Genomic DNA, 24,118 nt, shown 5'->3' with positions numbered 1-24,118 from the left:
TGCTAGAGATTGATGTTTAGTTGTGTCCAATCGTTTAATGCAGGGGGCGGAATCATACTATGCAATCTGTCACATACCGTCTGATTTCGGGGTGCGATTTTCAGCATATGCTACAGCCAAGAGGGGGAATGTAGGGAGCTATGGCGGAAGACGGAGATGTGACAGAAAGTACAGAACCCCAGGGTGCCAGCTTTCGTCACACTGATCCTGACGGTACAGCTGAGCTGATGTTTCCAATTGGCAGCAGATGCAATGTGAATTCAGGTACTGTAAAAAAACATAATTTGGAGGTCATGTTACGGTAGACTGACTATAATTGCACCCTACCAAAGATTGATTATTCTGAATAAGCAGGGCGAACCTGTATAATTTAATTTCGTCTGAATAATTTCAACCAGCAAAACTAACCAGAGAAGTTGACTCAATGCTGTAGTTTTGTAATTGCAGTTAGCTATTGCGCGTGTAATGTCCCGTTGCTTGTCGGTATATTACTTCATTATAAACGTCGTAAAGCTATTTCGAGCACATTGCTACAGATTATCAAGTGTTAAAAAAAGAAGTAAAGAAAGAAAGAACATATTTGCATTGCGTTTAACGCAGTTCAAAACTTCAAATCATATTGTCTCCAATGTTACCTTCGCTTTTCCTTTCCACTAAGTATTCTTTAAATTAAAATTTGGTGCCGAACTTCTTTTGCAAACCAAAAATTCCAAGTGGAGGTTTTCTGTAAACATTTTAATAGGCAAGCCGTAAGTCTAAACAGAAAAAAAGTTCTTCAGTCTAGTATAACTATCATTCAAAGCCCATTGCGAAGTTTGTGATGCATTATTTAGGATGGCAGGTGGGCCGTGGAACCAAGTGCCACATTTGAGTACCGAGTAGAAAAACAGAAAAGGTGAGGTTTAGTATCCAATTATAACTCTCATGTTACTTATGTTTTAGTGCTAATGACTAACATCAGAGATGCAATACTGTATGTACAGTTAATCAGCAGCTCTAGTCAGGATATGCTAAACTGAAGTAGTGAGTCTTCAGCCGGGATTTAAAAGCTGAGACCGAAGGGGCATCCCCTTATAGTAGCAGGCAGACCATTCCACAGTTTAGGGGCCCTGTAACTAAAAGCTCGACCTCCCATTGTTATTTTTATTAATCCTTGGAACCATAAGCAGACCGGCATCTTGAGATCTTAATGTGTGCTCTGGTTTGTAAGTCATGATAAGTTCAGACAAGTAAGCCGGACCTTGGCCATTTAATGCATTATATGTTAAATGTAGGATTTTGAAATCTGCCCTAAACTTAACCGGGAGCCAGTGTAAGGATTTAAGAACTGGAGTTATGTGTTCGTATTTTCTTGTTCTTGTAATAATTCTTGCAGCCGTATTTTGGATTAACTGGAGGCTGTATAAAGAACAGTTTGAACATCCAGTGAAAACCGCATTGCAGTAGTCAATCCTACTAGAGATAAATGCATGAATTAATTTCTCAGAATCCTGTTTATTTAGAAAGCTCCTTAATTTCATAACATTTTTAAGATGGAAGAAACATGTTTTGGACAACTTTGCAATATGCGCTTTTAATGACATGATAGAGTCAAAAGATAACTCCTAGATTGCGGGCTGATTCAGTAAAATTAATGGGGATTCCAACTGAGTTAAATGATGACAAAATATTGTTATGATCAGCGTCATTCCCACCAACAGTTAACATCTCTGTTTTATCTGTATTTAAAGACAAGTAGTTCTCATCCATCCACTCCTTTAATTCACTAACACAACTAATTAAAGACAACATCAGAGAAACTTCATTTGATTTAAATGAAAGGTATAACTGGGTGTCATCTGCATACGAGTGAAAATTAACATTATGTTTCCTAATGAGAGATCCCAGTGGAAGCATGTAAAGTGAAAACAGTAAAGGTCCCAGTACTGAGCCCTGCGGAACACCATATTGAACTTCTGTGTATAATGATGGAGTACTGTCAGCACATTTCTGTACATATTGGAATCAATTTGATAAGTAAGAACTAAACCAAGCGAGCACGGTGCCTGTAAACCCAACATCATTTTCTAGCCTGTGCAGTAAAATAGAATGGTCGATGGTGTCAAATGCTGCACTTAAGTCCAACAACATAATTACAGTGGAATGCAGGCTGGTTGGTTTAATCAAAAATGGTTTAATCAAAACTTTACATACTGTGAATAATTAAAGAAAAGATTAAAATGCAGTATATCTGTTTGGTTTAAAGGGATTCTTGTCTTTAAGTCTTTATAATCTAGCAATATGAATAAATAACAACAACATTTATTTATATAGCACATTTTCATACAAAAATGTAGCTCAAAGTGCTTTACATGATGAAGAAAAGAAAAATAAAGGTAAGAATTAGAATAAGACAACACTAATTAACAAAGAGTAAGAGTAAGGTCTGATGGCCAGTGGGGACAGAAAAAAAAAAAAAACTACAGACGGCTGGAGAGAAAAAAATAAAATCTGTACGGGTACCAGACCATGAGACCTCCCAGCCCCCTCTGGGCATTCTACCTTACATAAATGAAACAGTCCTCTTTGTACTTAGGGTTCCCACTGGAAGGACTTGATGATGATGGTCATGCAGACTTCTGGCTTTTAATCCATCAATGTAGGAACATCATGATGCTTTGATTAGGTGGTGGTGGTGGCAACCACAAAAAACGGGGAAAAGAAACAGAAGAGAGAGTAGGGGTTAGTACAGATTTCAGAGCCACCATGAATAGTTATTATAATGAATTGAATATACAGAGTATCAGGATTAAATTAAAGTGAAGTTATGAGAAGGCCATGTTAAAGTAATGTGTTTTCAGCAGTCTTTTAAAGTGCTCCACGTATTAGCCTGGCAAATTACTATTGGCAGGCTATTCCAGATTTTAGGTGCATAACAGCAGAAGGCCGCCTCACCGCTTCTTTTAAGTTTTGCTCTTGGAATTCTAAGCAGACACTCATTTGAGGATCTAAGGTTACGATTTGGAATATAAGGTGTCAGACATTCCGATATATAAGATGGAGCGAGATTATTTAAGGCTTTATAAACCATAAACAGAATTTTAAAGTCAATCCTGAATGACACAGGTAATCAGTGTAGTGACAAAACTGGAGAAATGTGCTCAGACTTTCTTTTCCTAGTTAGGATTCTAGCAGCTTCATTCTGCACTAGTTGCAAACGATTTATGTCTTTTTTGGGTAGTCCTGAGAGGAGTGCGTTACAGTAATCTAGTCAACTGAAAACAAAAGTGTGAACTAATTTCTCAGCATCTTTCAGTGATATAAGAGGTCTAACTTTTGCTATGTTTCTTAAGTGAAAAAATGTTGTCCTAGTGATCTGATTAATATGCAATTTAAAATTCAGGTTACAGTTAACAGTTACCCCTAAGTACATCCATATCATTATACTCCTAGTTCACACAGTGTCAGAATCCAAACAGATTTTCACTTCTGAGGCACTTCTGACCTCAAGAATTTCAGGTAAGAGATTGTGAATCTGTGTTGCAGTAATATTGTCATCACAGCACTGTAACATACCTACTGTGTATATTGAACACAGTTAAATTTCCTTCCAAAAATAGTTTCTGATAAAATTCATTGGATACTGTACATACATAATATTTATTTGTTATGTATGTACAGTACATAACAAAATTTGTTATACTCTATATGGTACATGACTATGCCAAAGTTACTTTTAATAATTCTTTGCTTTTGTATACAGTTACAGTATTAAGTTTATTTATTATACAAATAAGGCCAATTTTGTACATATTACAATTTGGCATAGGGCAAAAGTTTGTGGCAGCAGCATAGATACTGTATATTGCCCTTCTGTTTTATTTTAATGACAATGTGATTTATTAATTGGCTATAGACCGCTGTCCATAGGCTCTGCAGTAGAAATAATATTTATAATTTATATTTTATGTAAATATTAAATTATTAATATTTATAATTTGCTGAGGTTGCTTTCTCTTTAATCGCCACACTGGTACTGATTCGTCACAGAAATTTCAAAAGTTTTTCTTGTGTCAAGGACAAGAGTCTCATAAATAATAACAACATAGTGTATGCCAAACATGTACAAACTGCATGTGCAAAGGGACACAGTGGCCACAATTTGAAGCTCACTGATGGGGATAGATGGGCACTTTACAGGACAACTGTGCCACCCTCACAAATTAAAATAAACTGAATCCATACCTCTTGTGACTCAGTTCCAACAAAAGTTGTACATTGTGTACTTCATAAAGTTGGAATTTATAGCAAGGCTGGTATTTGGTACCACCAGTTTCTAAGGCCAGTACACAAAGGTGCATAAACTGGTACATAGAACACAAAACCTAAACTCCAGAGCAATGGGGAAAAAAATTAATACGGTGTGTTGTGTCATGTTTATGTTCTGATTCAGCAGGAAAACATAACTCATTTTTAAAGAAAATCGGGAAGTGAGAATAAAAGGCAAAACAAAGTAAATAAACATTAACAGAAACGACTAAAACCCAGTCGAGAGGCAAAATTCAAAGTCAAATAACACGTAATAAGTCAAAAACCAGGCAAGAGAATGATTCAACAAAAAGACACTTGTACAAAGTAAATCATTTCTGTTGCTGAGTCAGCGAGGATGATGTAACTTACTTTCCCAGGCAGTGACATGGACGAATTCAGTCCACAATTAATGCCTTATTCACACATTTAGTTTTCATTGTGCTGTGCTCCCTTTTTCATCACTGTACATACACAGAAATCTCCAGTTGTCCTCTTGATTTTTCCACTCAAATATCATAGTACCTGAGCTCGCTATAATTCGATATGATGTCAGCCCATGTCTGAATTCTTTCCAACTTACTTTAGTCCTCATTCCGATCTTCACCTCTTCCATGTCCAGATGAGCTGGTAAATTTTATCCCTGCTCTGGATATTTGCCCTTTTAATTTTTGGAGCTCTTCCAACGGGGCACTTTAGGCAGCGGTGATCTCAGTACTACCAGGTGAATATGGGAATGTTTAATACATCTCGATTTACATTTTTTTAGAGTCTTTTACATTGCTTGATGTTATAGACATAGGCAGCCTTCAGATCTTTTACACTCACCGTGTGACATTTCTCAAGTTCGCAGCTTGTTCAGGAGGCATTTAGTGCATGGGTGTGCGTTGAAAGCATCATACTCCTTTTTAAGTCCTTCTCATTAATATATCGTTGGTAGGGTAAGATATAATATTTGGGAGCAATTTTGCCCCATTGACTGAAATATATCTAGGGGCATTTTATAAACAATTTGTACATTTGGCAAAATATGCAAAATAACATTTTGCCTTATCATGATAGTGAAAGAATCTTATTTAGAATCAATAGCAGAAAAATGTAACTTATGTAGTATATAGATTGAAATTTCTTTCCTTTTTTAAAATTGTCAAAACATAATCAATAAGAACAAAACAAAACATGTTATATATACATCTGTAGTATTTGAAGTGTTTCTGACCAAGGACCAATTTGCTGAGGTCAGAGATACTGTGGCCCATCTAACAATCACTTATTTTACTTGCACATTACAATTAAAACATTTATTTTACTAAGTGTGTTTATTTGAAAAATGTTAAAATTCTAATGTAGTGTTGGCAGATTTGCATTTTGGATTTGCACTTTGGATTTTAGCCAGTGATCAATAATAACTCCTTGTCCATGAAGATAGTGTAACAGCAGACTGACAGCAGTGATGCAGCATGTCACTGGCCCTATGGAATTATAAGAGATGGACAGTGCAGTGAATTTAAAAGAGTAACCAAAAAAGGTTAGACTGGAGAGGGACTGAGTTTGAAAACATCGAGAAAGAGAGGGCAGCAATCCCAGCAAAAGAACAAAAAGTAAAGTTATTACAGTATATGGTGCAGTATTCATATAAAGTATGCTACAGTATTATTAACACTAGCCGAAGCCCAACGTACCATACGGCGGTATAAGAATAGGAACGGAAAACGGTGAGAAAGGAATTCAGAAATCAAGAAGAAATAAGTACTTCTTGAAAGACGCAGTTGTGAATAGGTGTTTTGGTGGAGACGACAGATAATGAGTCGAAAGATCTACTCATACTACAATATCAGGTCTGTGCTCTGGTTTTTGGGTATCCGACAGTGCAATTAGAATTTCCGGCCAAGCAGGATTACATGTGAAAATGATAAATAAATCAGGCTTTCTGAATTTACGTACTATGGCCATGGCATCCTGATAGTTTTGTTGCATGTATCTTGGACTTCCTGGAAATGTGGACGGTAATATGATCGTTTTGCCTACACGTACATTATTTTCAGCATTTGCTTGCAGTGCGTCTGATAGTCCTTTGTATTGTTCCATGCACAGATCTTGTTGATGTAATCTGAGATAGTTGAGACGCGCGCCCTGTGGTTTAACATACACATCTACGACGTACTGTTGGAATAGTTTCCCGCTGGAGTGCAAAATACTAAATGTATTCCTTATTGCTAATCTGTACGCGTAAAATTGGCATTGAGTAAGCCTTATTCGCATGGCAGTTCTTTTCTCTGGAACATGTTGTAAATCTTTGTTCCAGCCAATGTCTCCATAAGGGAATAAAAGTGGGTAAACCATAGGATCGCAATTCATATTGAGCATGAAAATTGCCTATGGGATAGATGCAAATGTCCCTTTCGGCACGCGGTTCTCCATCTTCTCCGACAAAAATCGCTGCAACATCGGTGTGACATGTCGGGGCATTGTATCGTCATAAATCCTGTCTAGGGTTTTCCTTGAAAACCATTTGTACAGATACATGATACAGATACAGACTGAGCGATTTCATGCATGTGTTTATATGATTTAGCGAAGGGGTTGATGGTTCTGAGCATGGAATCCAGCTGGAGAAGTAAATATTCGCTGCATGCAGAGTTTGCTTTATTTTGTACTTCAGTAGCTTGCGCTGTGTCAAAAACATACAACTGTCCATATCCTGGAGAGGTAGAAGTGTTAACATATAGTGGAGAGATTTGGTGATAAATTTGCCCGTGAATTTTAAAACAGTATGGTCCGTGGCCAGGAGGTTGACTTATCTGTGCACCCATGGAAGCAAACGCTAGAGAAGAGTTGTATTCTCAAATGTGTTCATGATAATTTTTAGCTTCTGATGTTTGCTGTGTAAGAAGCTGTTGTAAAGACACAGGTGGATCCCGCAAAGGTGGTAAAGCTACTTTGCCGTTGTGGTAGCACCTCAAGTACTTGTTGGATGTATTACACTCAGCAGGCCAGTATAGTGCATGACAGTATTTGCACTGCTGGTCTGGAGTCCCAATGTTGTACTCTTGGACGGGAAGACTGGAATTAGGTGAAGAAGTACCTGTGGTAACAGGAAGAGGATTGTGTGTATGTCTGCTGAGACTGCGGTGGTTTGGAAACGTTGCTTTGCAGATGTCGCATTGCAAGAGTTGTGAATGAGTTTTGTTGTGTTTAGTCAGACAATCCTGTGTAGTGAACTTCTTATTGCATTTCTGGCACTCATATAGTTGTTGGGAAGAATGCTTGTTCTTGTGTTTAGCAAGTGAGGTTCGCGTTTGAAAAGTTTTGTTGCAGGAATCGCACTGGAAGAATATGGGGAAGGGTTTGGAGGAGGACAAATAGGAATCGAGAAATGCAGTGTCGGCTGCATGTGGGCGGGACTGGTTTTGAAGAGGAGCCACAGGAAGCGTGGGGAAGGGTTTGAAAGAGGACAAATAGGAATCGAGAAATGCCGTGTCGGCTGCATGTAGGCGGGACCGGTTTTGAAGAAGAGCCACAGGCAGTGTGGGGAAGGGTTTGGAAGAGGACGAATAGGAATCGAGAAATGCCATTTCGGCTGCGTGTGGGCGGGACCAGTTTTGAAGAAAAGCCGCAGGCAGCGTGAGGAAGGGTTTGGAAGAGGATGAATAGGAATCGAGAAATGCCGTGTCGGCTGTGTGTGGGCAGGACCGGTTTTGAAGTGGAAGCAGGACGAACCAGAAGAGAAATATATATAAGAGATTTTTTCTATTTATCAGATTAACAGGATTGCTGTTGCTAAAAGTTTCAGTGTGGTAAAACATCACTCACACTTTAGTAGCTATAGTAGTAGTAGTAGTAGTAGTAGTAGTAGTAGTAGTGGTTGTAATATTCCCATGTGTACAGAGTCTAGTGAAGTGATTACTTGTATATCTGACCAACATGCCACATGTTGCCACTCTTCAATATTATGATAAATAATGTGTTAAAATACAGAACTTCATTTTATTTAACAGAAACTACAGATTGGTTTATTTGAGGTATTCAGAATTATTTTTTCATACCACTTGTTCAGTTATGCTTCCTTTTCCTGAAACCTTATGGATCCTACATCAGTGGCCAAGTAGCAGAAGAACATCATGTGCCAAGGCAAAACACCTTGTCCAGAAATATCAAATGGAAGTTTGATGCATCCATTATATTAAAGAAAGGTAACCATAGATAGTTCAGAAAGTTTTAACTGCCACAGAAAACAATGACCATTTTCTATAGGTCTATTATAGAAGAAGTGTTCTGATCTCATCCATGACAATTTGATATGGCCGTCTCTGCCAAGCACAGTGGTGTTTTCTGCATCTAAAATCTTGGGTGGTCACCTACTGATTGTGAATTCACCCTAATTTGCAGACTGAAACATAAACCCATTTAGTTCTTATTCATCTTGCAATATCTTAGACAACCCTTTATTCACGCTTCCTACTTCTGGTAAATTAATTGGGTCATTCAAGAATTTAAAATAGTATTTTCCCCCAAGCTGTGAGATGTATGGATTGTGATGTTAAGAATCATCTATTATTGATGAATATGTTTTAAGTGTGTTGTTAACTATGTTGTTTTTGGCTGCTTGGGGAATGATGATTGCTGTTGCTATTGTCCTCATGTTGTATATTTGTATTGATGTTTTATTTGTATGAGCTTCCATTCACCTAATATTGTTATGGAATTCAGGTATTTTCATAGTTTTACAATAGTGGTGTAACAAAAAATACCAAGATGATGATAATATAGATAATCTATGCACTTTTGTTTAATATCTGAAAAGACTACTTGAACTCATGAATTAAAAAAATAAAATCTATAAGACTTATTCCATGCAATGTTGTTTCTATAACTTAATAAAACTTTTTGCACTAAATGCTGATCCTCGGCTTGTGCAAAACATTGCACCTCCATCCGAAATAATCTGATTCAGCCATTGTGGCTGATTGTATCTTTGTATGCTGTAAATTCAGTTGGAGTAATCAAAAATATCCCATTCTTAATTAATTAATAGACTAGCAGACTACAAAATAAATGTTACTAGGTGTATTACATCTTACAGCATTGACAGTACTGTGTAAGTAATAAAATTAACAAAAACATTATTTTCCAGCACAGGTCGCAATTTGAAGGAATGGCTGCAAACACAGTTTTGTGACAAGCCACTGGAACAGTGTGAAGACAAGCGACTGCATGATGCAGCTTACGTTGGGGACTTGGACACAATCAAGAACCTGCTCAAGCAAGACAGCTTTAAACAGTGAGACACTACTGTTGTAGAGGGGAAAAAAGGAAAATTGGAAGATGTTTTATTTAAATTAATACATGGTAGATCATGTCAGAATAATGTATAGTTTAATTTAAATATAGTTTATTGTTTGCATAGTTTGTTCACAAGGTCTCTTGTTTTATAAAAACAATATTCAGGCAATCTTCACGTGCAGTGGTGCCTCTCATTGTTTAAACTACTACAGAGCAGATAATAAGGTTGCATGATGCCGGTAAAATCTTTGCATTGTTGCACATATTATAAGACAATAAACTCCAGGATGATTTTTTGACTTTTCCATTTGACATGCTGTAGTTGAAAATTATCACTTCAGGAACAGAAAGCTAAACCTACTTCCAAAAACACAATAAAAATATTTTCATAAAGAAAAAAAGCTTGAACAGAACAATATTCAAATCATTATGTTATTGAACTGTTGATCTTTCTAGTTGAATTACTGAAACACTTAAAATGTTTAATAAAACTCTCATGCCAGTTCTTTTTAAATACATATAATAAATACAGTATTTACAAACAACAACAGAACCTTACATCATGTTTCCTTTAGGAAACAACTAACTAATATAAAATTGCAAGAATAATAATTTTAAATAAGCCAACACCTTTCTTTAGGCAGGCAGTGTGGTGTAGTGGTTAAAGCTTTGGTCTTCAAACCATGAGGTTGAGGGTTCAAATATCCTATTGAAACTGTGTGAGGATGAGCAAGTCACTTCATTGGAATGAGCTCTAACTGATAAAAAGAAAACAAAAAAGAAATCTAACCATTTGTTTCTCTTAGATATTGTAAGTCGTCTTTAATAAAGGCTTCACCCAACAGTAAATAATAATAATACAACTGTCAGTAGTTGTGCAACTTAGTTTCAAGATTTCTCATGTGTTTAGCAAATTCTTCATATTAGCCAAACCAAAATAACCTTCTTCTTCTTGTATTCCCTAAAGCCCCACAGAATAATACTTGGGCTAGATTATAGCATTATTTATTTTGCAATTTCTATTCCTCCATACATGTTATTTAATGTAGAAATATACTGGTGGTTTGGATGGCAGGGGAAATTTTTGGTGCATCTTTCAGTTGCAACTAGTAGTAGACAAGGAAACCACCTGTGTAATATAGTGCAGGGCAAAGTATTCAAGTGTATGAGAGACGTAAACAGGAAAGGATAGTATAGAGAGCACATCTGTATGATATTGTAGAGAAAAAAATGAGATTGTTAAAGAACAATAGACCCAGTCGTGCACAACACCCTGAAAGTGAAACAGGCTGGAGCACTGTAGGGAGAAAGTGCGTCACAATGGATGGAACTTCCCAAAAATTTACATAGACCTTAGATAGAGGCAGCTTGGCTTGTACTAAAGCTGCTGGACCATCTATTTAGTGAGAACGGCCACAGTCTAGAGAGCTTGAAGAAGACTTGAATACTTCAGAGCTGCTGAAAGGCACTTGGGCCTGAATGGGAATTAATGAGTGCATACAGTGCATTTTAGGAAATGAGGGGGAAACAAATGAGACTGCCTTAGAGATTTATCAGTTTAAGGAGTACTGAGAGGTCAGAAGTACAGGAAGACTAATGACTGTTAAGGATCTCTAGCTTGGTGTCCCTGCAATCCTTGACATTGCAGTGTCAATCCTGTTTCTGGAAGTGATGCTTGTGGGCATCTAAAGCTGTTTTACAGCAGATACCTAGTTGGACCTACAGTCATTTTTATAACCCTGACTTTGTTTCATGGTAAAAAAGCTCACAGTTTTAGATATCTTTCTTGCCACTATTCCTATTGTGAGGACTCTGGGAAGCTTATCACAACATATCTCCTGATCTTGTTTGTGTGCTATAGCTTGATGCTTTCACTATACTCCATTTGTAAATTGGCACAGCACTCTATGCTTCCAAATAGAAGTATACAATTAAAAAAAATGCTGTCTGCAAAATAACTCTGTGCTTGTTACAGTGAAAGCATGCAGGACTTAAACCTAACTATTTAAATCAAACTCCTTTCAGTTGAAGTGATATTAAGATGCAATGCATTATGGATGTTGTTTACTTGTTTATTAAGAGCTCTTTAAAAACCGCTTGCGTAAGCATTTCAGGAGTTCATAAAAAGGTGTATAAAGTAAACAAGCTACATCTTCTTCTTCTAACTAGAGCATACATCCATCCATCCATTTTCCAACCCGCTGAATCCGAACACAGGGTCACGGGGGTCTGCTGGAGCCAATCCCAGCCAACACAGGGCACAAGGCAGGGAACCAATCCCGGGCAGGGTGCCAACTCACCGCAGGACACACACAAACACACCCACACACCAAGCACACACTAGGGCCAATTTAGAATCGCCAATCCACCTAACCTGCATGTCTTTGGACTGTGGGAGGAAACCGGAGCGCCCGGAGGAAACCCACGCAGACACGGGGAGAACATGCAAACTCCACGCAGGGAGGACCCGGGAAGCGAACCCAGGTCCCCAGATCTCCCAACTGCGAGGCAGCAGCGCTACCCACTACGCCACCGTGCCGCCCCTAGAGCATACAGTACCTGTAAAAAAAAAAGTATTAATTTCTTGGAAGTTTTCACATTTTATTGTTATACAACATTGGATCATGGTGAATTTAATTTGGATTTGGACACTGATCAATGGCTGTTTAATGTCAAGTGAACACCAATCTCAAAATGGAGTAAATTAATTACAAATGTAAAACACAAAATAAGTATTCACCCATTTTAATATGACATACTAAATCATCACAGGTGCAGCCAATGTGTTTTAGAAGTCATATAATTAGCTACATGGAAATTGCCTGTCTGTAGTCAAGGGGATTATGAAAGTATAAAAATGGACCTGTATCTGGAAGGTCAAAATTGGGTGAGTCGCTATTATGGCCTAACATTTATACAATGAAAACAAAAGAACACTCAAAACAACTCCATGAAAAGGTGGTTGAAAAGCACAGAATGGGAACAAGAAGTTGTCCAAGTCATTGAATATCCCTTGGAGTCCAGTTACATCAGTCATTAAGAAATGGAAAGAGTATGGCACAATTATGAATCTGCCTAGATTAGGCCATCCACAAAAACTGAATGATCATGTAAAAAGAAGACATGTGTAGAATTGCCACCAAAAGACCTACAGTATGATGATGATTAAGGAATTATAAGGGTCAGTGGCTGGGATTGGAGAGGCAGTGCATACAACAACTTTTGCCTGGGTGCTTCACCAGTTGTAGCTTTCTGTGAGATCGGTAAAGAGAAAGCCACTGTTTAAAAGAAAAAAAAAATGCCTATGACATCTTGGCTATAGTTTGCCACAGGGCACATGGGGCACTCTGCTGGAAGAAGGTTCTATGGTCTGATGATTCTGGGTCTAACCAGAAAGACTGTAAATCTGTTGTGAAAACCAAAGAGAGAACAGTGGTGCTCTCCAGTGATTCATTTTGCCTTCCTGCTTGAAAGTAATAAATAACTGTAATTGATGATTATGAAATGTTGTTTTTAACTTATTGTGTCATTTCTCTGTGTAATTAATTTTATTTTCTCTAATTTCCAGAAGAATCAATGAAAAGTCGGTATGGTGTTGTGGCTGGTTACCTTGCACTCCACTGCGCATTGCTGCTACAGCTGGTCATGATCACTGTGTTAGGTTCCTGATTGAGGAAGGAGCTGAGCTTGATTTGGTGGATGTTAAAGGCCAGACTCCACTTTATGTGGCAGTAGTTAATGGGCACTTGAACTGTGTTCGAGTCCTGCTAGAGGCAGGAGCTGACCCTAATGGGAGCAGGCATCATCGAAGCACACCATTGTACCATGCAGCACGTGTTGGGAGGTTTGACATCCTTCAGGAGCTGATTTGGTGAGCACTGCATTGGCTGTTTGATAGAATGTACTGTTTATCATATTATTAATTACTGTGGAGATCTTTGTTGTAATACCTTGATATACCTTACCATTATATATTTTGTATTTGTGCCTGTAGGTCAGCAATCTTCTTCAATTTAGCCACGTTGGCTAGAGATAATGCCATAAAGAATCACACTGCATGAATTGTCAAACAGCTTTATTAGAATAAGTTAGCATTTGTTTTCACATATCATGTAATATTTGGCCTATATATTAACTGGAGCGCAGCCAGTAGTAGTTAAAATTAAGATAGACTTGGAAAAAAATGTTTTTTTGATTTTTTTTTTGATTTGTGACAAAATCTTTGTTTTGTATACACCTACACTACCTGTAAGATCGCATTACTGATTTATTTTTACTGACCATTCTGTGTAAGTGTCATGATTTATATAAGATATGCAGTATAATATTACTGCCTTTGCTATTTTTCATTACCTAGACCTTCTTTTTAATCAATTAAACAATACTATAATTTTAATTGCATGTACTCTTAAATAGAACATTTTGTATAAGTGTCATATTGAAACCCTATAATTGCCATTTGTCACTACTTGTATTTGCAGATGAAAAGTAACAGTACTAGACAGAAAAAGCTGAAAGACGGGTATAACACAAATTTCAATATTCTATTACATAAGTGTAAGTGACATACGATTTCTTAATATAGTGGGGAATAACAGAATTATTGTTAAACAAGATATGACCATATGAATTGCAGTTTTATGGGTTACCAAATAATATCGCAGTACTAGAAGCTTTTTTCCCCCCCATAAAAATGTATTATCGTTTAGAAACCTTAATGTTGATTGTTCCAACTTGGGGATAAAGTAGTAAGAATGGTAAAATAAACAAGAAAAATTACTTTCAAATGAAAACAAAAACTTGTAATACGTACAGGAATCAGAACACATCCCTGCAGCACTTGGTACAAAGAAAGCGCCGCTTAGTTTGTTAAGTAGTCTGTTACAGACCTCACTTGTACAGAACAACATTCACTTATTGTTAGCCAGTTCAGTGTTTCAAGTGACTCTAACATGTGTATCATCTGTAGCAACACTTACCACAATGCTACAATACCTTCCATCTTTAACAACATAATACAAAAAATAGTTTGTATCTAGTAATTACATAATATAGAAGAAAATATAAACCACAGTTTTCAGGGATGTATGCTTAATTAATGTAAAGTGTGAAAAAAGTAATTAAACATGTCTGGATATGATAGTATTTGGGGTGGTGCAATGGTAGTGCTGCTGCCTCGCAGTTAGGAGACCCAGGTTTGCTTCCCAGGTCCTCCCTGTGTGGAGTTTGCATGTTCTCCCCGTGTCTACGTGGGTTTCCTCCGGGTACTCCGGTTTCCTTCCACAGTCCAAAGACATGCAGGTTCGGTGCACTGGCGATTCTAAATTGTCCCTGGTGTGTGCTTGGTGTGTGTGTGTGTGTGTGTGTGTTGGGTGTGCCCTGCAGTAGGCTGGCGCCCTGCCCAGGGTTTGTTTCCTGCCTTGCGCCCTGTGTTGGCTGGGATTGGCCCCAGCAGACCCCGTGACCCTGTAGTTAGGATATAGCGGGTTAGATAATGGATGGATGGATGGATGATAGTATTTGACTAATTACAATTCAATTTCTTGCTTATGCAATCATAGAATGTTAGTGTGAAGCCAATGCTCATTGCATAATTTTTTTGTGTTCATTCTTATTTTATTGTTTCTTGGGAATGTGTGTACTTTTTCGTGATACCAATAGTATGTTGGAGGAATGCTTATTTATTTGTTTTAGTATGTGCGGTCTATGATTTAATCTTTTTAATATAATTACTTTTAGTCACCCACAATTATTTATCTGTGTCAGTATTTGTTAATTTCTCTTTCTAGCCATATTAATGGAGAATCTATACTAATTAATAAAAGGCAAAGCCCTCACTGACTGACTGACTGACTGACTCACTCACTCACTCACTCACTCACTCACTCACTCACTCACTCACTCACTCACTCACTCACTCACTCACTCATCACTAATTCTCCAACTTCCCGTGTAGGTGGAAGGCTGAAATTTGGCAGGCTCATTCCTTACAGCTTACTTACAAAAGTTAGTCAGGTTTCATTTCGAAATTCTACGCGTAATGGTCATAACTGGAACCTGTTTTTTGTCCATATACTCTAATGGAGGAGGCGGAGTCACGTATCGCGTCATCACGCCTCCTACGTAATCACGTGAACGAAAAACAAGGAAGTGATTTACAGCACGAGTCAAACGCGGGAACAAAGGTAAATGACGTTAATTTTTGAGTGTCTTTTAATACTGTGTAAGCATACATATTAACACATGTGCAATTAAACGTGTGCATTTACGGGGTGATTTCTCAGGCTTAAAAGCTTGCCTTTTATCAAACGCGGGAACAAAGGTAAATGACGTTGTTCAGTGTCTTTTAATACTGTGTAAGCATACATATTAACACATGTGCAATTAAACGTGTGCATTTACGGGGTGATTTCTCAAGCTTAAAAGCTCGCCTTTTATTAAAAAGGTAAATGCAAACTGTTTTCATTCTGATGGGCACAAACCACGTTAGATTTCAGATGTTAAACGCGCAAAAATGTCGGTACACCAGATAAATAAGCGCAACATATTATCAGTTGTATTGTATGCTTACAATACATATAGAAATGTGTTAATCGTTAACGAATATTATGGGATAGTGTTTTTCGACTCGCGCCTTGATTTAAACGATTGCATTTCTTGGTGGGTTTGCGTAGCTTATTGTCAATATCTTTACACGTGTTTTTAAGACTTAATTTAAAAAGGTTTTCTTTTCTTCTTAATTAAAATTTAAAAGCAATACTTCACCGCTGCAAAGCCCCTCTAGCGCTGACGTCCAAGGTTTGATTACCGTAAGTGAGTGCAATGAGTGTGTACGCCTGATGAGCCAAGAATAAGGGGGAAAGACGTGTTGCGTACTCTTTGCATTATTTGACAGTAAACTATTTTCAACCATTCTATGATCTGTCGTTTAAATCAAGTATCATTACATCTTCCTTTCTTAAATAGAAGTAAGGCAGTACTTATAAGCTTACATATATATATGTATATATATAGACATACATACATATATTTATATATCTATATCCGAAGCCGTGCAAGCACACTCTTGAGAATGCAACGTATAGTTGTACAGAAGAAAAGCAATCTTGCCTCAAATCAATGGCAACCTTTTGTAGGTCTATGAACTTAATTTAAACTTTAGGTTTACACGGCGCTTTCTTTCCGAAGTACCTGCACTCATGAATATGTCTGTATGTGTCAGTCGGTCAAATCCACGCGCTTCGCACCGGCGAAGTACCGCTTTTAAATTTTTATTAAGAAGAAAAGAAAACCTTTTTAAATTGAGGGAAAATATACTAATAACAGTTTGTTAAGGATCTGTTTTTTTGTGAAGCTGCCTTCACTCGAGAGATCACTTCGAGCTGACTTGCTGGCCAACTATAAGCGTTACCTGGTAGGTAACCACCCATACAATCAGATTGTGAATCCGACTACGAATGCCGTGAAAGTAATTTCCCCGATCTACATGTTGTCAAATAAACGAACCACACGCCGTGGCGCAATTTTAGGGGCTTCGCCTGTAGCGCTGACGTCCGAGGTTTGATTCCTGTAAGGGAGTGAAGTGAGTGGCTGGTTACCTACCAGGTAACGCTTATGGTTGGCCAGCAAGTGAGGTAACATCAGCCACGGTGCCTTCAGTTGTGAGAAGCAGATCATAGAATGGTTGAAAATAGTTTACTGTCAAATAATGCAAAGAGTACGCGACACGTCTTTCCCCCTTATTCTTGGCTCATCAGGCGTACACACTCACTGCACTCGCTTACGGTAATCGAACATCGGACGTCAGCGCTAGACGGGCTTCGCAGCGGTGAAGTATTGCTTTTAAATTTTAATTAAGAAGAAAAGAAAACCTTTTTAAATTAAGTCTTAAAAAGACGTGTAAAGATATTGACAATAAGCTACGCAAACCCACCAAGAAATGCAATCGTTTAAATCAAGGCGCGAGTCGAAAAACACTATCCCATAATATTCGTTAACGATTAACACATTTCTATATGTATTGTAAGCATACAATACAACTGATAATATGTTGCGCTTATTTATCTGGTGTACCGACATTTTTTGCGCGTTTAACGTCTGAAATCTAACGTGGTTTGTGCCCTTCAGAATGAAAACAGTTTGCATTTACCTTTTTAATAAAAGGCGAGCTTTTAAGCCTGAGAAATCACCCCGTAAATGCACACGTTTAATTGCACTTGTTAATATGTATGCTCTGCGGTGGGTTGGCACCCTGCCCGGGATTGGTTCCTGCCTTGTGCCCTGTGTTGGCTGGGATTGGCTCCAGCAGACCCCCGTGACCCTGTGTTCGGATTCAGCGGGTTGGGAAATGGATGGATGGATGGAATATGTATGCTTATAAAGTATTTTTAGTTTTTTTTTTCTTTCTTCAGTAATATTTAATCTCCTTAAAGAAAAATAACATATGCATTTTACTTTTTTTGTATCTCTTTAGTAATATTTTAGTGTAAAAGGATAACCAGTATTTAAACCTTTTATGTTACTTTATAAATTTATTTTACACAATGTTGAAAATTAATAAGAAAGCTACATATTTTGGCAGCTGCTGCTTTAATTTTCAATGAAATGAAAAAAGCTCTCCAAGAGAAAACGTCAATGAAGAAGAAACAGTTTGCACTATCTAAAAAGGATGAACCCTCATTTATAAAGGTTTGCTGCAGATGACTTAACTGAAAATAAATTAATAGTACCTATGTGTATAATACATATTTATCTATTTTACTTATGCCTTTATTCCAGCAACTTGCAACATCTGAGGTACAATTTGTTACATTACTTTTGTTTTTTGCAGCACAGGCAGGTGAAGTGACTTCCTCAGGGTCACACAGTGGTGTCAGTACCAGGATTTGAACTGACAAGCTCCGGGTTTACTGAAATATTACTGAAGAAAGAAAAAAAAACGAAAACGGGCAAATAGGACCCGCTATATCCTAAATACAGGAGCCAATAAGTAGATATGTATATATACGGTGTATATATATATATATATATATATATATATATATATATTTATATGCATATATATATATATGTAGATGTGTAAATTTGTATATGTATATATATATATATGTATATGTAGATATGTGTATATGTAGATATGTATATATATGTATATATGTTTATGTATATATATATGGTTACATAACCTCTTTAACACACTACTTCTCCGCTGCGAAGCGCGGGTATTTTGCTAGTAGTGATATAAAGGTAGAAAAGATCTTTGAGATAAACTTGTTGTACTTGCCAGTCATGGTACCAGGCAGTGGTGATGTGTTACTTGCTTATGAGCACAAGTAAGTAAGAATTTCACTCAACCATATATATATATATATATATATATATATATATATGACAATAATAACCCTATAAACCTATTATTTTGGTTTGAATGGACTATGTTTATATAATTTAATAGAATTTTAAGAGTTGTCTGCTCAGTGGTTTATGTAGAACAGTCGAATTGCCTCAATCCTTGCCTTTTATATGCTAAGTAAACATTAGAACAATTGTTAAATATTCAGGCAGCCTAATATAAGTTGTAATTTCCATTCACATTTAACTCATATCAGTTACAATTTTGAATATTTCATATAATAACACAAGGCTGGAACAAAAAATTGAATATTTAGCAATAACAGAAAAAATAAACCAAATGTATTTACTTTTATTTTATGTAGTAAACTCTTTCGGTGAAACTAATCAAGTTATATAACAATAAACGCCCATCAGCCTTATTAATTAATAATTTCTAGAATTGCATCTGTTGTAAATATTATATATCAGGGTTTCTTACAAGAAACCCCTCCAAATCACAACACAGGGAAATAACACTTTGCCTTATGTACATCATTCAGTCACTGCTTGATACATTCATCCATTTTAAAGCCACTTAATAAAAAGTGAATTCTCCCAGAATCAGTTTGTTGAGGGATTGTGGGAGGTTGGTTGGCGTGTAAGGTTTCATATTTGTTTTTTTTTTCTTTTTTTATAGTTTTGAATTCCATGCTATCATGTACAGTCAGACAATGACAACAAAAAAAGAAGCAGACAATCTCATATGACAGAAATCACTAACTAATACTGGCAACATATTTGGCAGCTACAAAGTAATTTATAAAAACAGAATTTAAACATGGTCTTTGTTAACTGGTTGTGCAAGATTGTTCATTCTGTGTGGGAATACTTTATTTTACACTTAAAGTGAACTTTTGGGGATGTTATTAATGGATAAAGCAAGAGGTTTGAGTAGCCAGGGGGCGTAACAGTCACACGATGCCTAACTGGTCTGATCTTGTCTATCATAGAACTGATAAATCTGGTGATTAAACATAGTGCAGCAACATGCCAGCTATAGCAAGGAACTGAGCGCACAGTGTGATGACCGCAGAAGTTACTGTACTGAGAAATTTGTCACGCCTAAAACATGAGATTAATAAGGATTAATAGGAATAGGTCTTAGTACCTAATTTGGAGCAAGACAGGATTCTGTCCTGAGGTAGGTTCAAATAATTTAACAGGAAGTGAATCAGGTAGGGCATCTAATGTGTAGTACATTTTAAAGGAAATAAATCTCTGTCTGCTTGTTATTTAGTTTCCATTTCTTTGAATATTTGAAGCTGCTTTGCTTTTTAGGCAGATGTGCAAGCAAACATGCTGAACACTAGCTAATCTTTCTATTGGAGATCTACCTCTCTTTACATTAGCATTTCTATAAATGGCACATCACACCAAGAGTTATTCAGATGGCAAAAAAAAGCATGGGCTATTTATTACATGCTCTGATTCATCAGTTTAACTGGATTAGAGAGAAACCACCATTGCAGAATTTTGAAGTAACTAACTGCAGTAAATAAGGTGGAAAAAATATGATTTCAGTTTGTATGTATGTTCCCTAATATCAACCACTAGAAAACGTAGGTGATACACATATAGTACACAGCCTCTGAATCTGACTTCAAAGTTTTTTATTAACAGTGTGTCTCACTAAACTCTTTCTCTTTCCTCTCCCTTTCTCTCTTTCTTTCTCATTCTATCTGTTTATTTTGCAGCTATAAAGTTGATGTAGATGTTGATCATCAATTGGCTAACCGTCCTGGTCTGTTTAGTGCACGGCAGTTGACTTCCCTTGTTGTATGTCCACTATATATCAGTGCTGCTTACAACCACCTTCATTGTTTTCACCTGCTTCTTCAAGCTGGAGCTAATCCTGATTATAACTACTGGGGACCAGCGTGCAATGTGAAGTTTGGCAGAGGTTCACCAACTTGCATCCTTGATGCTGTTTTACGACATGGCTGTGAACCTGCTTTTGTTAAACTTCTTGTTGATTTTGGTGCAAACCTGAACTTGGTACAGTGGGAGAATTTAGAGCCGGAAGCAATGGAACGATTTAAAGTGAATGCAAGATCACTTCAAGTATTTCAGCAAGCCAAAAGTAAGCAACAGAATTAAATATAGCAGTCAAAAATGAGATTGAAATATATTTTGATGTTTTTTTCAGATTAGATTATTTAGCAAGCATTCAATTTTGGTTGAATAATAATCATAAATGTTTGGCTAGCTAGTGGTAAATTAACAGTTTTGTTTTTTATTTGAAAGGCTGTATATGCTTCTACTTCCAATGGTACTGAACTATGAAAAATCAGAAATGTTTAATTTAGAAAATAATGAATAATGCACCCTCTGTTTCTTAAACATATTGCCGTTATGAACATTTCTTTCAGTTTTACTGTTAACCAGCTTTGTATTCAAATACATTTGGCACACTGTAATTAGTGGCAGTTGCTATAAAATGGAAGTAGTGCAGAGTTTTAGGAAAATTGGTAAGAGAAATTCACCCAATGTCAGCTTTCTGTCACTGTGTTTTATACCAAACACATTACTGACTGACTGACATTACTTTAGTTTCTTGAGTTCAGGAGGGCCACAGAAACTTCAGCCTTTAGTTTCAAATAATATTGGAATATCATCATAAATGAAATGCCTTACTTCAGCTTTCAGTGTGCAGTTTATTATATTGCTAATAATCAAGTGGTGGAAAGTAATGAATTACGTTTACTTGGTAATTTTTAAATCTAAATACTTATACTGTTCACAAAGTTATTCATTTAGTAACAATCCTACTTTATTACATTTTCAAGGCAGGACACTACAAAGTACAATTCATTGACTGTGTATAAAATCTAGAGTTCATAGTGGCCAATGAAAGTAAAACTACATGTAAAATTTTGGGGGTTGTAGGTCATGATCTGAAATTGCAAAGTATGTTATAATAGCCATATAGTTTTCTCATTTTCTCTGGCTCAGTAAGTGGATGGATCTCAGTATGGCATGGTGTAATGGTACAGTGTATTGGCTATGGTGGCCCAAATCCCATCTTCAGTCTTGTTTACAGTGACTTTGTGTTTCTGCTGCAAATGAAGATGGCTGCGCAATGCAGTGCTCAGTGGAAAGTTTTTGGTGTTGTGGTTGTGGCAGCACTCTTCATAAGAAAAACAGACATGGTACTGTACATCACTAGTCACATTTAGATGAATTGTTTAGTCTCAAGGACAGAAGGCCAAACAGTTTAATTATGCATTCCAAAAGTTGCGGAGTTACATGCATACAAGAATTCTTCCTCCAGTTTGCAAAGCCTGTGGGAAGTAAATAAATTTTTAACTTGTGGGATGTTTAAAATACAGCAAAGATGATTAAAAAAATCACAGTGAATTATACTGAAAAATACCACAATTTTCTGATAACCAGCTATTTGTTACAAGCAAAGCAGTACCCAGTTGACCAAAAGGAGAAGCAAGTACAATAGGAGGAATCATTTTTTAAAAGTTCTTAAGCATGCTTATTGTGCATTGATAAATTTGCAATATTTAGCAGTAATTTGTAATTTGACAATGTAATGAAGTAGAATTGTTACTAAATAAATATAATTTTCAAAGAGTAAAAGTATTTAGATTTAAAAATACTTTAAAAAGTACAATTACCTACAAATTGTACTTAAGTACAGAAACAAAAGTAAATGTAATTCCTTACTTTCCATCACTTTGCTACCATACAACACAAATTTCAATAACATTTTGAATATAAATTTTAGTGATATAGAGTTGCCATATTGCATATCTGCTTTTTCTATTGTTGTTGTTGCAGTGTCATATTTTTAATTCAAATTATTGCTCAGGTTGCATACAGTTGTAGACAGCATCAGCAAAGGAAGTACTGCACTGATGATAAGCAAAGAAAGAATTTAAAGAACCTAAATTATCATTGCTAAATCTCATGCTTCTCACTTGCCCATACCATTACCCAGAACCCCAAGGAGAATTTGTACCTGGCCACACCCACCATGTCCAGTTGCCCAAGGCTCATTTGACCCTAGATGTTTTCATTATTTGCTACTGGAGTGTTTTGTATTTTCATTATCTGTTTAATAGATGCAAAATACATTTTAGTATTAGTAAAATGAAAAAGCACATGGAAATGCTGTTTTAATACTAATTTTATTTTGTTTTTGTTTTTGGTTGTTTTTATGTCTTCTCTAGTTTATCCTAGGAGATTGACCTCTTTGTGCAGATTTGTTATTCGAAGAACCCTGGGCAAACATCAGCTGAAGGATATTCCTCTTCTTCCACTGCCAGATGCTATTAAGACCTTTCTGCTAAATGAGCTCTGAATGGCATGATTTGTTTTTGCTTGTAGTTTTTTTTTTTTTTTTTTTTTTTTTTTTGAATATTATTATGTGCTACTGTTTGTTTTTGGCAGAAATGCATTTCATTGGCCTTTCATGGCCTGCCTCTTTTGCCTAAACATGTACCTGAGCTATGATGAGACTTTAGTTATGAATGCTAATGAATTTCAGGGATTCTCCCAAAGTTACTGTGTTCATCAGATGGCCTCCTTAGAACATATTTTGTGGATTTGCACTGCAGACTGATCAGAAATAGTTTTTCAAAGAAGGTATTTTTCTAACATTAAGTGCTGTTATCTCTACACTTGTTCATTGCATTTCATTTGCACTCAAATTTCAAAGTGAAGTGTATCACTCACAGGGACACTATGAAATCTGCAAGATGTCAAAATAAAATTTGAAAGTGTCAAGATACATTAATACTTGTGTGTGTCATAGTTTGTTTTTCTTGACAAATGTAATGGTTCTATTACTGTATTTGCACCTGACAGTTTCATATAGGTGACAGTGTAAAGCTCACAGTAATGGATAGAAAGAGGGGACCCACTGTGACAGGAAAGCCACTCCATTAAAATGCACACCCATTCATATTTTAACAGCTTATTGTTTCTGGTCAGCCTTCTCTATAAATCTTTGAACTGTGCAAGGTATCCCATGTAAGTATGAGATGAGCTTTCGAATTTTATACAGAATGCATCCCAGACAGGAATCTTGTTGGATCCTAACCTCTGTTTACTATCATGCTGCTGTTTTTAACAGGCTTAAATTTGAAAATGGCTGTTAAAAGGTAGTGTACTTTATATTTTGTATGTGCTAAATATAGTAAAT

At 36.6% G+C, this 24,118-nt stretch overlaps 1 protein-coding gene across 2 annotated transcripts; it reads left to right on the top strand.

Moving 5' to 3' along the window:
* asb1 (ankyrin repeat and SOCS box containing 1) lies at nucleotides 1-23,710 on the top strand. Of its 2 annotated transcripts, none has more exons than XM_028807302.2 (5): nucleotides 1-264; nucleotides 9,427-9,568; nucleotides 13,139-13,441; nucleotides 20,658-21,043; nucleotides 23,145-23,710. In XM_028807302.2, the coding sequence occupies exons 1-5, from the start codon at nucleotides 141-143 to the stop codon at nucleotides 23,273-23,275; spliced, it is 1,086 nt and encodes a 361-aa protein (XP_028663135.1). In that variant the 5' UTR covers nucleotides 1-140; the 3' UTR covers nucleotides 23,276-23,710. The 2 variants fall into 2 exon arrangements, with proteins under 2 accessions (XP_028663135.1, XP_028663136.1); XM_028807303.2 differs by having other exon boundaries at nucleotides 4-264; nucleotides 9,422-9,568.
* The last annotated feature ends 408 nt before the right edge of the window (nucleotides 23,711-24,118 follow it).

This window comes from Erpetoichthys calabaricus, chromosome 8 (genome assembly GCF_900747795.2).
Source record: "Erpetoichthys calabaricus chromosome 8, fErpCal1.3, whole genome shotgun sequence".
NCBI lineage: Eukaryota > Metazoa > Chordata > Cladistia > Polypteriformes > Polypteridae > Erpetoichthys > Erpetoichthys calabaricus.
The sequence above is the reverse complement of the archived record's forward strand: the minus strand, read 5'-3'. Positions and strand labels throughout refer to the sequence as shown.

Excerpts from the sequence above, each read along its gene's own strand:
- asb1 (XM_028807302.2), top strand. The coding sequence starts at position 141 with ATGGCGGAAGACGGAGATGTGACAGAAAGTACAGAACCCCAGGGTGCC. Across the intron at positions 9,569-13,138 it reads AAGCAAGACAGCTTTAAACA|AAGAATCAATGAAAAGTCGG; the intron begins GTGAGACACTAC and ends TCTAATTTCCAG. Across the intron at positions 13,442-20,657 it reads ATCCTTCAGGAGCTGATTTG|CTATAAAGTTGATGTAGATG; the intron begins GTGAGCACTGCA and ends TTTATTTTGCAG.